Source organism: Hylobates moloch, unplaced genomic scaffold, assembly GCF_009828535.3.
Source record: "Hylobates moloch isolate HMO894 unplaced genomic scaffold, HMol_V3 SCAFFOLD_7, whole genome shotgun sequence".
NCBI classification, from domain to species: Eukaryota; Metazoa; Chordata; class Mammalia; order Primates; family Hylobatidae; genus Hylobates; species Hylobates moloch.
Genome location: NW_026652282.1, coordinates 118,871,781 through 118,889,755, shown reverse-complemented (window position 1 = coordinate 118,889,755; position 17,975 = coordinate 118,871,781). Strand labels below are relative to the sequence as shown.

Sequence of the window (17,975 nt, the reverse complement as noted above, 5' to 3'; positions counted from 1 at the left end):
CGAAAGTCTAGGACTCTACCCAACAGGTAGATTTTAGATATGACTGTGAGAATTTCAGAAGTTATCTTGGGGAGCAGTTTAAAACCTTAATTTGTTGAGAATGATGCTATTTAATGTACAGAACAATTCTTGGGACTGTATCTTTCCAGAAACATCAAGATTCCCCACCTCCAACACTGTAAAAACCATGAAATTGTGACCAAAGCCTTCCATTTTCTCCAGGCTGTTAAATAATATGTAGTTACAGCTCCAGTTATCTGGCTGCAACCATGAAATTAAATACACTAAAAGGTAGAATGAGACCTATCTGTCTGCCTCGGGGTATGTGTGGGTGTGTTTGTGGGGGGTCTGTATGTGTATGCATGTATACATAAACAGACATATATGCATACCCTCACCAACTACACACTACTTTTGCAAGACCAGACAGTCCTGCTGGAAACATTGAAAAGTTCTGAAATTCAGAATTGTAACATTGCTTTCATTTTCTTCGTTAATTTCAGCTCTGTTTAACCTCATCCCTGTGGGTCTGCGAGTGGTGGCTATCCAAGGAGTTCAAACCAAGCTGTACTTGGCAATGAACAGTGAGGGATACTTGTACACCTCGGTAAGCCTTTGACTGTGTGCATGTTTTGACTATTCTAGTTTTCATCCAATATGAAAGAAAATGTGCTTTATATGTGTTATCATTACAGATTTCTGTGATGAGGAGAATGTTGATGGAAATATTTCATTGAAAGGACAGATTAACTTTCTGTGAAAAATGTATCTATTACTAATCAATTGTTTGAAGCAAGCATTTTAGTATATAATCAAAGATTCGCTGAACATTTTTTAATACAGTATCATTTGGGTCATTTTATGTAGCATATAATGGTCTGTCTTGCTGCCTTGCTTTGCAGCTGTGGGAAACAAAGTCATTTCTATAACTCAGTTGAACATATATTTATCCAGGTTTACTCATAAAAAAACATAATGAGATCTCTCCCTCAGATCAACTCGAGGACATGAAAACTAGTTCTTGAAGGGTTTCTAGAGTTCTATTTCATATCTTCAGTTTAATTGAACAGGATTCCTGATTATAACTATTTAACCTTTCCTTGCCTATAAATTCCTGCTTGTCTTTTTCTTGTCACTTTGGAGTGAACAGAATGAAAAATGGAACTTTTTCTCATATGAATGTATAAACAGTGTAGACTACAATTCAATATGGAACATGGGGCCAAATTAAACTTTAAAAAAAGTTAACATTTAGATATAAGCAAAATGGTACAGTATTGGGGTTAAGATTTTATTCTTATTGGCAGATCTAGTTTCAGATTATAGGAGACTATTTAATATATGAATTTTTAATTTAACTTAATTAATTAATTTAAGAGAGAGTCTTGCTCTGTGGCCCAGGCTGGAGTGCCATGGTGACACTCCATATTTTTAGCAGAGATGGGTTTCACCATGTTGGCCAGGCTAGTCTCGAACTCCTGGTCTCAAATGATCTGCCTGCCATGGCCTCCCAAGTTGCTGGGATTACAAGCGTGAGCCACCATGCCCAGCATAATGTATGAATATTTTTTAAATCTTTGTTTTGAATTCATGTATTTTAATAAAGGAAAAGAATGTTTAAAATGGAGAAAATTGCTTGTCGAACTTCTTACTAGCAAGTCTTGAAGCAGGTTGTTAGTATGACTATAGAAATCTGTTCCTCAAACTTCAAGTGAAACACTACCTTTAACCACTCTTGCTCGCCTGTTTCCTGAATTTCTTTCAAAGCCAGGTGTGCAGGAAGACTCTTGGCAGATATGGTGGAAACCATATCATAACCCTGTTTTGCAGAGGCCAAGATGGGAAAGAGGTGGGAATAGAGTAAGGCCACAGAGGGCCTGTTTATATGGTAAATCAGGTAGTTTGTTTCATATTATGATAAAAGATTATGAAAAAAAGATAATTATCAGCATATACCTCAAACCCTGGTCACTATGCGTTTTCCTATCAGGCAATTTCAGTGGTCTGGTTGCTTAATAAATATGGGGGTTTGCTCTTTTTACTAAATGAAAAATGTGATTTTATCGCAAAGTTCATGAAATACGTCACTTTATTATTAGAGTGCTACTATAAAAGATAGGAAAGGGGATTTTATTTTAGATTTGTGTACTAAGGTAAGATAATTTAATAATGAAGGATTTTAAGTAATTTCCTTTAGATCAACAGACTGCCTCAACAGGACCAGATACAAAGGTAGGTTTTTTAATAAAATAGACGCTTTCTGAAAATATTGTGAAGGCATGATAAGGAAACGGAATATACTGGGCATACTTTTGAGAAAGCACATGCCAGATATCATATGAAATAATTACTGATAAATCATCCGGAATTTCAATGGGTTGCAGTCACCGTTATGGTGCCCTGATGAGAAAAGCTGACTAAATATAAATTTTGCAACATCACAATTGAAGAACGTACTTTGGAAATAATATTTAAGTAAGAATGTGGAAAATTATTTAACTTGGGTTATATGTCAGGTGCCCCCACTCAAGAAAATTAGGGCATTCAGCATTACACTTAAGGAACCAACACTGAAAATGCATAGCCTACCATTCAAATTAATCATTATTCCAGCAAACTGGTAAATGTCAATGTGAGCTCATTTCTAGAAAGGCTTCCCAGGGAAATGAGGACTATAGATTGATGAACTTCCTTTCCATGATGGGTGGGCCAATATACACCCAAATGTGGCACACCTTGTATGTATTTCCTATTAAGAAAAAAGAAGCCTTAAGTAAGTTTCTATTAGAGAAAAGGAACCATGTTTTTGTTAAGGAGGAAATATGCCTGCTTCATGATCCTGGAGTTCATATATGGAAAGAATATCCAAGCTAGTCTGCTCCAGGAAATAAATCAGAATCCTCTTTAGAATTAATTTTCCAGTTCTTCCAATTACTCCTTATTAATTGTGGCTGGGAATCCGTTCACCAAGTTGATCACCATCCTCAGTGGGCACTTCATTTTGTTGTCGTCTTATTTAAAGTGCGGTGCCCAGATTACTTAGGATGGAGTTCTATCCTAATAACTTCAGCAACTTATATTGCTGAGATCAAAAGCTTAATGAAATATCATGGTTCATCAAGAAGAGACAGCAACCAAAGAGGAAGGATCACTCTTCCCTTGCATAAAACCATGGCACTTCTACTACAGAAATACTATATGCAATTTTGCAAAGTGCCTCTTAGCAAAGAGAAGACAGAACAGGACAGTGACCTAAAGAGAAAGCAAAAGTAAGCAAAGGAGGTAAGGGGCTACTGATGTGGGCAAGTTAAAAAAAATTGGTGAGGGATGGCTACAGTCTGCTTAAAAAGCAGTTGCAGTGGGAATGGCTAAAAGGAGATGGATTGCTGAGATATTTTAGAGGTAGAATCATCAGGATTTGGTGGCTGATTGGATTTGGAAGGAAAGCAGGACCACCATACATGGTTAAATATGTATGGTTGCCATTCACTGCACAGATGAGAATGAGATGTCTTCAGGTAGAGAATTAAAAAAAAAAAATCTTCACAGAAGTGCTCAGTGGATTATCAGGCGTCAAGAGGGAGAGGGGGAATTTTGCCTCTGGCATTTGGGCTGATGGTGAAGCTATTAACCAAATGGGAATAAAGCGGGAAAAAGCAGATTTGAGGAAGATACCTGAGTATAGCTTTCAAGGGATATTTGAAAATATGAACCTAGCACTTGAGAAAGGGACATGAACTAGAAATAAAACTCGGGAGTTATCACATGTAGGTAGCAGTCTATGCCATGGAAATAGTTATGAAAATATGTAGCATAAGAAGAGGAGAGAGCTTGTCAAATAATATTAGAAAATAGCAGCATGAAAGTGACCAGCAGAGGAAGAATAACTAATTATGGCAGATATAATGGTATTGCAAAAGCTAAAAGGGGGAGGAGTTTTAAGAAGAGTCAGCAATGTGAAATGTTTCATATGTTGTGGATGATCTTAACAAAAGCAGTTTCAGTGGAATATTGGGAACAGAAGCCAGATTCTAGTGGCTTGAGGAGTAAATGGGATGAGAGGAAGTAGAGGCAACAGGTATAGAATTTCTAAGGGAAGGGAAGGGTGGGTGTGTATTTAGGGCAGAACACAGGGTTGAGGAAGACTGAGGATTCTTTGGTTAAGGATGTCACTTGAACATATTTGTTAAGTATAGGAAATGAACAAATAGGGAGTGATTACAGACATAAGAAATGGTATTCTTTATGGAGTGGAGCTGCAGAAGAGATGGAAGGGTGATGGAATTAAGTATAAGTGAAAGAGTTACATTCATCTTGAAAAGAAGGGACACTGAATCTCTAATAGGAGACAAAGAGATGAGGACAGATGCAGACATAGGTTTACTGAGTCTACAAGTAATAGACAACGAAGTAGAAGAATTTTCTACCAGATGATCTGCATTTTTCCATTAAAGTAGAATAAGAGGTCACCTACTGAAAGTCAAAGGTATGGGGGTAACTATAGGTAAACAGGGGTGGGAACAACTGTTTTGGGCAAGGGGAATGGAAACAGTTTAATAAACAGGAGTAGGCAAGCTAAGGCCATGGGTCAAATCCAGCCCACTACCTGTTTATGAAAATAAAGTTTTATTGGAACGCAGCCACACCCATTCATTTACTTATTGTCTATGGCTGCTTTTGCACTGCAACAGCAGAGTTGAATAGTTGCAACAGAGCCCTTATGGCCCACAAAGCCTAAATTATTTACCAAATAACTTGTCCCCTTTACCTCCCAGAAAGTTTGCTGACCCCTAGATTGTAATCAGATAATGATTCTTAGCCTTAGGTACCCATCAGAATTACCTGGAGAACTTTAAAAAATTCCATTCTTTGTGTTACACTTGGACCAATTATATCAGAATATCCAAGGGTGGGATCTGTGCATGAATATTTTCGAAAGCTCACCAGCTAATGCTTATGAAAACCACTGATCTGAGCTTAGGAAAAATGATTGTTGAATAGCACTGAGGCACGGAGGACACGTCACTGAAGTCAGAAACCATGAGTTTATATGCACTTAATCATTTGTTCCAAATTCCTGATACCAATGTTTTTCTGTTCTTGCAAGCAAATTGCCTTTACATTTTTGAAGGGATATTTCTTGAGATGATGGAAAATGCTGATCCCTGGAAGAGCGTTCTTATTTTATCTCTTTTTCTTTATTCTACCTTCTTTTGCATTTCTACTTCTATATCCCTCAATTTTGGGGGGGGGGAATTCAACTTTACAGTTTTTGCCCTTTATATTCTCCCTTTTGTCCATTAAATAAAGAAACAACACCTCCACATTGTTATTGTTACAGAGATAGCAATTTACTTTCCATGATTAATCTCGGAATTCTTGCACTGCACCCTCCCTTCCCCCCACCTTGTTTTTTCTTGTTGCCATGGGGGACAGACTTGATGTAGGCTCAAGTGGCAGTACAAAACCATCTGTGGCACAGAGAATCATAATTAGCCATTATTTCATAACATATTTACTTTTGTCCGTGATATATGCTGAGTCTTTCTGGGACTGCAAGGAAGTTGTTATTTGTTGTGCAGAGATAATTTTGTTCTTACCTTTGGTTTTCTTTAGCAATAATAAGGAGTTGTACACAAGCTTTTGAGAGTTCCTCAAAACTTCACAGTATGAATATTTAATAACATAAAGCTATTTGTAATAAGTGTTTTAAAACTGCTTGAAATAATCATTAACTATAAAAAGTCAAGTGTCTTAAATATAGAAAAAAATTCCCGTTCTATGTCTACTTTAATAAGAAATAACAGATACTAGAAACAGGATAGCAAAAACTCAAAGTTAAACCAAAAGCATTATTATTATTTTTATTTTGGAATGTTCTAGAACTCATTAGCAGCAGTTCTACCCATATAATTACTTACCTTTCAAAAAAATCTAGTTTTCCTTTTTCACAATACACAGTATTGCTTGGGTTGAGGTTGGGGCAGACAAAATGTATAGACAAGTAGAAATCCTTTGACAAGCCTTTTTCATTCATGAATTTCCAGGGAAAACTTGTAGGAGTGATTTTACTGTCATGTTTTCTAGTCCTGGGACTACCATAGCAAACTAGATGCAAGACCAGAAAGCCGTCCCCTTTCTGAGAGTCAGCTTGATGCCATGGGAATGAGACAGCTTGTGTTACTGATCCCAACGGCTCAGTCAGATTGCAATCTGAACTAAGGGGACATATTTTTCTTCTCTACTGGATTATTTTCACAGACCTTAAATTTACCGTTTCTTCTCTCATTACATAGAGCTGTTCTTTCTTACATATCACAACATCTCATAATGCAATCTCCTTTGAAGGAGTCACTATCAGAAATAGTGACAAATGAAACAAGACCAGCCTCTTAGCAGGTGTGACACCTTAGCTTCACTTGTTTTATTCTCTGACAACTTAGATTTGCTTTCTTTTAAGAATGTTCTATGCCTAAGTTAATATTTAGATTATATTTAATGCATTTAGCTTGGTTTTTAAAATTTTATAATTTTTCAACACATATTGCAAATTTTTGGCCATTGTAAAATCAGTTAAGAATTACTGTTTTAAACAAACTAAATATGAGAAATATAAATATTAATGGAAAAATTCATTTGACCATGCCTCTAAACACGTTACATTTAGAGAGATGCATTTGATTACTGAGGTGTGTGATGTATGAATACATGCATAAATATTCTTAGAATGCTTTTGCTGATGAGCAGGGAAAAGCCCGAGATGGCAGCCCAAGATGCAGCTTTTGCTACACATAATTCAATTAGTAAGTGTTTTGTCATTTTCCTTGTTCTCAAAGACACTAACATTGAGTTTGTCAGTCATATGTTAACATTCTTGGTAACTTCAGAATCCCTGAAGATGACTCATCCAACAAAACTGGTCTCAAGTTCTGTGACCTTTTTTAGCTGTAAGGATATTTTTCTATTCCTCAGCCTTATCAATCTCATGGCCATACTCTTGGACCTTTTCATATTCCAGGCTATTGACCACTTTTCCATTATCTATTACCTCCTTTTGTTAAACAGCTTGAATGAGATATAGTTCACAGATCTTAAATTCATCCATTTAAAGTGTGTACAATTCAGTTGTTTTTAGTATATTTCACAAGGCTGTCCAACCATCACCACTGTGTAATTCTGGAAATATTTTTATCACGCTAAATGAAGAAATTATACCAATTAGTAGACACACCTTATCCCTTTCCCCAGTCTCAGGCAAGCACTAATTTACTTTGTCTCTCTATGGATTTGCCTATTTGGAACATTTCATACAAAAGGAATACAATATATGGCCTTTTATGACTGTCTCCTTTCACTTAGCATAAAGTTTAAAAGACTCTTACATGTTGTAGCATGTATCAGTACTTCATTCCATCTGATGGCTGAGTAATATTCCATTGTATATTCCTACATTGGTTTATTCATTGTCAGTTGGTGGACATTTGGATTGTTTCCCCAAATACCTGCATAGCTGCTTCCTTCTTTATTCACGTCTCAAATGGAATGACATTCTTTAGAAAGGCCATCTCTGACCACCTTAACTAAAGCAGTACATTCACTGTCTGTATTATCCACATTTATCTTCTTCAAGGCATTATCACTATTTAAAATTATTATTTTGTGTGTTTTTCGTCTTCCCCAACTAGAATTGAACATGTTCACAACATATATTCCATTTTTCTTATACACTACTCTATCCCCAGTGCCTTGATTAATGCATGCTGTTGTTTTCTCAATACATATTTACTGACTGGCTTTGTTGTCTTCTAAAGGGAAAGAAAATATGTATTTATAGTCCGATTTTAGTTCCTTTGCTTAAAATTGTTTTATTTGGAAACAACTTCAAACTTATAGAAAGTTCACAAGAATAACACTAGTACAAATGACTCCGTATATCCTATCCTCCAATTCATTTTGCTCCATTTGCTTTATCATTTGTTCTTTCTTTCCCACACACACACACAGTTTTCTAAGCCATTTGAGAGTATGTACCCTGGCACTTTACACCTATTACCTAAGATTATATACTCTTATATACTGACAGTAATGAACTGCAGTAAATGTAACATTAATACAATACTTTAGCTAATCTACTGTCCATATTCCAATTTTTTAAGTGAAAAATATGTTCATTTTTTCCTTCAGTAGAGAATCCAGTCTAGGGTCAGTTACAGCATTGGCATGTCTTCTTAGTCTCTTTTAATCTAGAACATTTCCAGAGACTTTCTTTGTGTTTTATGACATTAGAATTTTTGAAGACAAGAGTCCACTTTCTAATTTTAAAATAAGCATTCACAATTTTGGGTTTGCTTGATGGTTTTTCTTAATTCAATTGAGATTAAGCATTTTAGCCAGAGTACTGCATAGGTGATAGTATGTCCTTCTCAGGGTATCACATCTGGAGGTATGCAATATCCGTTTGCCCCTCATTGGACATTAATTTTGATGATAAAATCAAGGTGTTATCTGATTTTCCCCTGTATAACTCTTGGTTTTCTGGGTTTGTGTGTGTGTGTGTGTGTGTGTGTGTGTGTGTGTGTATTTCAACTAGTAAATAATCCACTGGGAGACACTTTGAGACCATGTAAATATCCTAGTCCTAAGAGCCCAGTTTTTAATACTATGTTTTCAGCAATCCCAAACCTCTTTAGAAAAGTAAAATAATTAGTCCATAAATTGAGAAATAACCAGTGATTCCCAGATATGTCATATAAGTTTACTGATAGCTAAACTGAGGTAGAAAACATTAACATGGCTGGGCACGGTGGCTCACGCCTGTAATCCCAGCACTTTGGGAGGCCGAGGTGGGCGGATCACCAGGTCAGGAGATCGAGACCATCCTGGCTAACACGGTGAAACCTCGTTGCTACTGAAAAAAAAAAATAATAATACAAAAAATTAGCCGGGCTTGGTGGCAGCTACTGGGGAGGCTGAGGCAGGAGAATGTAGTCCCAGCCACTGGGGAGGCTGAGGCAGGAGAATGGCATGAACCCGGGAGGTGGAGCTTGCAGTGAGCCAAGATTGTGCCACTACACTCCAGCCTGGGCAACAGAGCGAGACTCCATCTAAAAAAAAAAAAAAGAAAATAAAAAATTAACATGTATTTCCAAAAAAAAAAAAAAAGTTATAAAAAATATGATCTGGCAGCAATTTCTGGATTCAGCATTCTAGTCGCTGGGCTTAAATACAATTAATGGAAAGGTTGTTTGCATTGTTTAGGTGCAATAAAATCGATTCTATGTTTTAATTTCGTACCATGAGTAGGGGGTTGGTTCATGTTAAGATGCCTCAGATGTTCAGTATGTTTACCTGTCAAATGCAGGGTTACACTTTTGCTGATTTGTTTACTTCCTGTGATTTTAATGTGTGACAATTGAAGACCTAATTTTCAATGGTATGGCTTTGCATCTTTAGCTCTTATTCTAATACAGAAAGGATGTCAAACTTTAGATGAACTCATTGATCAATTTACAGTGATGAATATACTTCTAGCAAATATTTGTAGCATGTAAAATGTTTGAATTATATTAGATGGTATATCAGCAAGTACATCTAATTTAAATTCTAGGGTTACTGTTTAGAGGCTTAAAAATCTAATAGAATTAAATGGAGAGCTTTGTTTAATAATGAAAACTCTTTAGGGAAGTGATATGGACTCAATTATGGAAGGAAATTGATTTAAAATAAACTCAAGCAGTATCACATCCAATATTGAAGAAAATGATCATTATCAAATAAAATCAAAAAGCATAGGCACAAAGGTATTTTAACTTCAGATTAAAACTTTTGCTTATTGGTATATGTCAGTTAATTAACAAATTGTTGAATTTGGTTTATTTAATGTAAAATTGGAAAAGTGTTTACTATCAATCAAAACTTAGGTTCCTAATTTTGGTGTGTAGTATACATTTGATAAACTTTTTTGATGAATCATTTAATTTTATGGGATTAAACATTTCTGATAAATGTTTTCAGTTCACACTAATGGTTTGTATGGGTAATTATGCAAACACATATATTTCTGAATGCTGTCACTAGAAATGGAAAATATAGAAAGTTAAATTTTTACAGGAAAAAAGCAGAGAAAATAAGCAAATTTTATTTATTATTAAATGGATCTGCTAGCTCAAAGAGCTAGATTTTATGTTTTAAAGAGGTGTCCAGCTATTGAGTTGGTGTTAATTAAGATGAAAGTCTTTAAATTTATTGCAGTGAAAAATATACAGAAGTAGCAGTATTCATCTTAGATTTTACTTCCAAACACAAGTAAATCAGCATTATTTTCAAGGCCATAAAACATTTCCTACATCACAGATTATTTCACGTTTATTATTCTTTGCAATTAATGTAAGTTTCACTAAAATATGAAGAAAATCTAGCTTGGCATTATTTGCATATGAAATTGCATAAATCTGGTTGCTTGTACCTTCAAAGTTAACTATTTTCTCTTTATGGACTCTGAAAAAATAACAAAAATGGGTAAAGTATTCAGGGTGATGGTCTAGCGTTTTAGGTGTAAGAATGACTGAGAATGGTACTTTCTGAGAAATCAGGGAGACAATATTGGTTGTAGGTAAATAGAATGTGACTGGCTCTGTATTCTGTTTTTGAGGCCAAGTTGAAAAAAAAAATCCAAATTAGAGGTCATGGAGCACATATTTAACAGAGTGTTTCATGATTTTAACTCTGAAGCTAAATTCGTATTTGTGGGAAAAAGCCAGACTCTTGAAGCTAAACAATAAAATAATTGGCAAGAAAGACTAAGAGGAATTTTAGCAAGTAAAGCCAGATGTAAGGGGATTTACACACACGTACACACACACACATACACACATGCACACACACATACAAGAAAGACAAATGGAAAAATGTAATGTTATATTCATTGCTCTGTTGCTATAACGGCACTAGTTATTTTGGAATTCCTAAAATAATTCTAAGTAAGTTTTAAATACATAACCTACACTGAACATTTGGAAATTGCTCTAGCAACATATTTGGTAATGCTAAATAGCTTTATGAAAGAGAGCAAATACGACTTTTTAGCTCTATTTTATGTGATTACCCAGTGATTCTCATGCCTTGGTGAAGACATTGTTTTTAGTCTCTATCTCCTTGTTTGTATAATGTTAATCCACAACATGATAGAAAAAAAAAAAACAGCTCAACAAAACATTTTTCCCCATGAACCCTGTGCATTGAAATAGTTTGCCTACAAAATCCTATGCTCATTAATTAGTAACTGATTTGTTTTCTCTCTACTTCCCCCTTAGTCATAGAGCAGCCTGGCAAAAGTATGTTTTTAACACATATTTATTGAAATAATTAATAGAGATGTGTATAATAAAACATGAAGACTGATGATATCGTTTCTGTCAGGCCTATTGAATATTTTAAATAAGTTACAGAGACCAATTATAAACTTTTGTGGGTCCTCTGAAGTGTTAACATTTTAAAATTGCATAAGAAAGTGAATGACTGAGACACAAGAAAAAAAATTGGAAGCTACAGCACTGGTTTCAGTGATTACACCACTTAAAGGGAATTGTGACTTCTGAACAGGGAAATTTTAAATGAAAGCATTTTCTGATCATTATAATAGCTGTAACCAAGGTTAATAACTGGCAAGCCCCTGAATAATACAGTTAATATGTTTTGTCCAGCTGAATGTGTGAGTAGATAACACATCTATGCTATCATTCTGATTAAGTTATTCATCAGATAATCTGATGCTAACTACTTTTGACAATTCTGGAAATAGAACTACTGTGAAAACCTCAATTGATTTCTTGGATGGATTTTTCATATAGCCAGCAGCCATAATATAAACACCTCCTTTTAAAAGGACCTCAGATGTGTATAGGAATTCTGGCATATCATATAACAAAAGCAATTAAAATTAGGTATGATGTTCATTTTTACCCAAGAAAAAATGTCCTATAAAGATTTGGAAGAGTCAAATGTAAATAACAACCCCAAAGTATTATAACTTAGACTGTAATAATACGAAGGGTGAAAAATGTCTGATAGAAAGAGGATGTGAATCATTCCATAATACTTTCATAATTGTCAATGAGATACCAGGAAATGAAAGTCATAGCTTTCAGAAATGAAATTCGAAAAGGTAAAACTTCATTGTGTATAGTAAATACTATAACAAAAAAGCCTGTGTGTAACAAATCTATTGCTATATCCTGGCCACAAAATCAGCAAGGCTACAACAACAAAAGTCCTCTTTAGAGTGCTTGGTGGTTGATCTGATTAAAGACTTCTTAAAAATATTTGAAGTATTCCCGGGCTCCTTCCCATGTCATAACAATGATTCACTGTAATTAACGTGTTAACGAAAGAGCCTCTTTGCAGTGTTATTTTCAGAGCCTATGGGAGACCTGAAGCTGGGAGCTTTTGAAGCAGAAATTTCCTGAAAACTCCCTTCATTGCTCTTCGAGTCTCAGAGAGCCCAGTCACACATCTAATCTCCCAGGGAAGTCGAAGCATAAAATTGTCCACAAGCTTTGCCAACCAATTAATTAGCATATACCTGTTGAATATCCATAAGATACTAGGCGCCCCAAACCATGATCATGTTGATCCAGTCATACTGTCAACGTCTGGAATTTATAGTATACATAAGGCGATTCATCCCAAATTCAGATCTGTAATTGTTAATAGTTGATCTACTACAGGATCAGCATAAACTGTTTCATCCTGACTTCTGCAGCTTGGCAATGCTATTTTTAGCCCAGAACTCACTGTAAGAAGATTCCATATAGGGAAACAATTTGAATGCCTTGGGATGGGGGTGGGTGAGAGTGCATCATTATGGAAATTTACCAGTTATATCAAACAATATATATTGGTTGCTTGGCACCACAGACTTTAGCAGATCACACTAAGATCATGCTTATATGCCATGAGGAGGTAAAATTGAATACACTGGACAGTGGTTTTCAATTATATCAAGAAATGATGTAGGATAAAATGCTTTAAAATTTTTATATTTGTGTGACTCAGAAAAAAAAAAAAAAGGCTCCCACTTGCCCAGCACAAGTGGATTACAGTAGATTCAACCAACCAAAGCTTTTAGATGTATCAAAGTCCACCTCACATGTTTGGCCAATGACACAGGGATATATTTCCCTCCATTTTTCTATAATTTCAAGCTGCAATAGTAGGTATGACAAAGAGAAACAATGCTGACCCATAGAGAGAGATATAATTTCCTGATGCTGTAACATGCAATATATATTAACACCTGCTATTTTGAGGAACAGAAAATGCTTATTTCTCTAAAAAAAGAGTTATCATTTTATACTATTGACTTTCATGAGTGATGAGGAAAGAGCAAAGTTTTGACCCTCCTATCTCCTCCTTTGAGATCCCCATTACTCATTTACCCCTTCCCTGTGATTAGATGGGTGGTTAACACTAGAAGCAATAAGTGGATACAAAACACATTTATTAAAGCTCTTCATTACATTTATGTTCCTCATATCTTTACCAGTAAGGGAAGCGACCTGGCCAACTCATTATGTTTCTCTGTACTCCTCTAGTCCCAAAAAGAATTATTCGCTTGAACAAAAAAGTTCTGTTTTCAGTAGGGCTGTCAAAAAATCAAAGCTCATGTACATCACAAGGGTATTTCAGTCAAACTGTTAAATTTCACATAAGAAAATACACTCAACAGACACTTTAACTGCTATCTCTGATCAAGGCATGAAACTATTCAAACAAATAATTAAACTTGAAAATAGGGGGTCAACAGAACCATGATGGGTGGTTTTGCTGAGTTATTTTCTTTGCTGTGGACCTTGGCCTTAAATGTCCACATGGAGAGCAAATAGAGCAGCATTTTATTTTATGTTCTCTTTTCCAGTACCCTACTTACTTGAGGTATGCGTTCTCTTCAGATTTTGAGGTGAGACTTTTCTTTATAACTCATCTTTTTGCCTCCTCTGCTCAGCGGCAGCTATCTATCTTGAACCTCAGAAGCCTTGGTGAGACTAGGAGTTTCAGCATCAAGAGAGGTGTTTTGTTTGGTTTGGTTCATTTGTTTTTCAGTATCTATAACACATTCTAGTGATGCCTATCAGTTTGCAGGAACCACTCATGGTCCTTGCTGTCAGAGGCAAGGGCTCTGCCACTTGGGGCGTGAGTGTAGGTGTAGACCCATGGAGAAAGTCGTTTTGCAACAAACTGCCTGGATAGTAGTGTTGCTTTGTAATTATGTAAAATCAAAACATTCAAAAGATGCTGGCAGATAAATGAGAGATAATAATAGTAAAGAAATGAGAATTCCAGAAATGTAAAACAATTCTGAATTAGATTTATTTCAGACTTAGCTACCTTTCTTTTTGGCAGTCAGGACACCATTCTTGGGAGTTTCAGGGAATCAAAATGAAAACGAAAGGCAGTTTCTTCCACAAGGTTTTTAGTATTCTCTGAAATTCTGACTAGCCTCTGCCCTCAGGGTTCAACAGTGTGAGAGCTCTTGGTCCAGATGCCCAGTAATCTCTGTATCACCTCTGTAGTAAGAAATACAGTATAAAAAGGAGGAAATTCAGTCATTTAGTAATGGAAATTACATGATGACAGATATTTTCAAAGACACTTATCATTGATTTTCTCTCCATCTGTGCTAATATTCACATGCATACCTATGCAAATAGGCTTTAAATGATTTGATTTCATACCCAAAAGTCAGATTCTCCTATTGTTCATTTAGCATTTTTCTATTAGGATATTTGAAAAAAGTATTGATATTTGAAAAAAGTATTTTTTATGGTAAATATAGAAGCATTTGAGCAGTCTTCTTTTTATATGGTCAGTTTTCCATTTTGAAGGGGAAACACTTGTCCTTGTCAGAATTATTGTGAACTGCCTTAGTTTAAAAATTGGAACCAAAATGAGATTTGATTGTTACTGGGGTAGGTTTTTTTTAAGTTTTTTTACTGATATATAATAATTGTACATATTTAGGGGGTACACGTAGTATTTTAATACATGTATTCAATGTGTGATTATCAAATCAGGGTAACTGGGACATCTGTCACTTCAAACATTTCTCTATTCTTTGTGTTGGGAATGTTTCAGATCTTTTCTTCTAGCTATTTTGAAAGATACGATTAATTTTTGTAAACTATAATCTCCCTACTGTACTATCAAATACTAGAATGTATGCCTTCTATCAAACTGTATTTTTGTACCCATGAACCAACTTTTCTGCGTTCCCCCTCCCAGCTACTTTTCCCAGACTCTGGTAACCATCATTCTACTCTCTACCTCCATAAGATCCAATTTTTGGGGCCGGGCGAGGTGGCTCATGCCTGTAATCCCAGCACTTTGAGAGGCCCAGGTGGGCAGATCACAAGGTCAGGAGATCGAGACCATCCTGGCTAACATGGTGAAACCCCGTCTCTACTAAAAAAAAATACAAAAAATTAGCCGGGCATGGTGGCACGCGCCTGTAGTCCCAGCTACTTGGGAGGCTGAGGCAGGAGAATTACTTGAACCCGGGTGGTGGAGGTTGCAGTGAGCCGACATCGTGCCACTCACTGCACTCCAGTCTGGGCAACAGAGCAAGACTCCTTCTCAAAAAAAAAAAAAAAAGAAAGGAAAGAAATCCAATTTTTTAGTTCCCATATGCGAGTGAGAACATGCAGTATTTGTCTTCCTGTGTCTGGCTTATTTCACTTAACATAATGACCTCCAGTTCCATCCATGTTGCTGCAAATGACATGATTTTATTCTTTTTTTGTGGCTGAATAATATTGCATTGTGTATATGTACCACATTTTCTTTATTCGTTCATTTGCTGATGGACACTTAGGTTGATTCCATATCATGGCTATTGTGAATAGTGCTGCAGTAAACATGAGAATGCAGATATCTCTTTGATATGCTGATTTCCTTTCTTTTAGATATATACCCAGTAGTGGGATTGCTGGATCATATGGTAGTTTTATTTTTAGTATTTTGAGGAACCTCCATACTGTCTTCCATAATAGCTGTACTAATTTACATTCCCAACAGTGTACAAGGATTCTCCTTCCTTCACATCCGTACTCAGCAACTGTTGTTTTTTGTCTGTTTTATATTAGCCATTTTAACAGAGGTGAGATGATCTCTCATTATTTTGATTTGCATTTTCCTGATGATTAGTGATGTTGAGCATATTTTTCATGTGTCTGTTGAAGAGTTGTATGTCTTCTTTTTAGAAGTGTCTATTCAAGTCCTTTGCCCAATTTTTAACTGGATTTATTTATTTTTGCTATTGAGTTGTGTTCATTATATATGCTGCTTATTAATCCCCTGTTAGGTGGACAGTATGCAAATATTTTCTCCCATTCTGTAGGTTGTCTCTTCCCTCTGTTGATTGTTTCCCTGCTGTGCAGGAACTTTTTAGCTTCATGTATTGTCTATTTTTTAAATTTTGTTTTCTGTGCTTTTAAGGTTTTACCCAAAAAATCTTTGCCAAAACCAATGTCCTGTAGCATTTTCTGGATGTTTTCTTCTATTTCACAGTTTCAGGACTTACATTTAGATCTTTAATACATTTTGGGTTGATTTTTGTATATGTTGAATGTGGTGGGTTATTATACTAGCAAAATGCTGACAAAAGCATGCTGAAGGAAGATAGATCATTATTTTGTTTTGGATTCTTACATTGCTTTAACCACCCGTGCTTAATTGTTTTATTATTATTTCCTGAAATATTATTATGCATCATTGAATACTGACTAAGTCAACCTTTAAGAGGCTTTATATATACACATTCTAGGCTTTTTCTAAGTATAACTAATCATCAAGTATAGGTGTCATTTACACAGTTTTTTTTTGAGTCACTCCTTTAATATGATATAATTTTCTTAGCTGACATTGTATAGATTTTATCAAACCTAAAATTGAGTAACACAAGAAATTCTACCAAGACATCAATATTATTTGCATGGAGGCGTAAGTATATTAAGATCTCTATATGAAATGTGTTGTAAGAGTATGAAATATTGTCCTACTGATTTATTGAATAAATAACATGTATTTATTAATAGTTAAATCTTGCTTTTTATATGTCTCAGACCCCTGAACCTGACAGATCTCAAACTTCATATAGTATTTGCAAGTCAAGAAAAATGAAAATTGGGCACATTGTGAAAAATCCTGGAATGTATTACCAACAAATCGTTCATTTCTGGCACGTTAATTATTTCACAAATTGTTCATCATGTTCCCATTTCACTTTTATAAGCACAATAACACTCTCTTTTACAGAATGTTGCCAACATTTAATTTCTTAATGAATCAATGACTCTTTCTTTCATACATTATAAATAAGAATATAGGTTCACCTTACCAAGTGGCTAAACAGCATTCTCTAATATTTGTTGGAGCATTAGGGAAAAGTTGATGGTAACCAGTATCAGTTTTGCATAAATAGTATTTTTTCCCTTAGAACGTAAGATTAACCTTTTTCTTAAAAGTTAGCAGCAAGATGTTAAAACATAATAATATAAAACATAATATTATTCATAGAAAGTTTATCTAAGTACAGCCATAGTAAAGAATTTTTCTTTTTTATTAGATTTTATTGAACCTTTATTTGCTGTTATTGTGGTCACGCAACCTGTTACTGTCTCATCACAAACCAGCATTTCATTTAGTATATTGAGAAAATTGCTGTTTCAGGAAGCCACATGCAGTGCTACTACATCAGAATACGTTGAGGGTCGAAAGTTCATAGGGACCCTTGATTAAAAAAATAATAAATGTTCTCACTCTATATAGGGGGATCTCGTCTGAGGCAATTTAGTTTGTAACATGCCAAATAAACTTTGCTATAAAAATAGTTTCCATTTAAATTGCTTCTAGGATTCTAAGAGTAGGATTATAGAGACAGCTCAGTGTAATAATTAATAATAAATATTAAAATACATACT

General features: G+C 35.2%; 1 protein-coding gene across 2 annotated transcripts in view; it reads left to right on the top strand.

Annotated features, from left to right (window-relative positions):
• FGF13 (fibroblast growth factor 13) overlaps positions 1–17,975 on the top strand; it is a 605,359-nt gene that overhangs the window by 533,383 nt on the left and 54,001 nt on the right. For both annotated transcript variants that reach the window (XM_032757733.2, XM_032757735.2), the window contains one exon: positions 504–607. In XM_032757733.2, the coding sequence (XP_032613624.1) occupies positions 504–607 (104 nt within the window). The remainder of the gene's footprint in view (positions 1–503; positions 608–17,975) is intronic.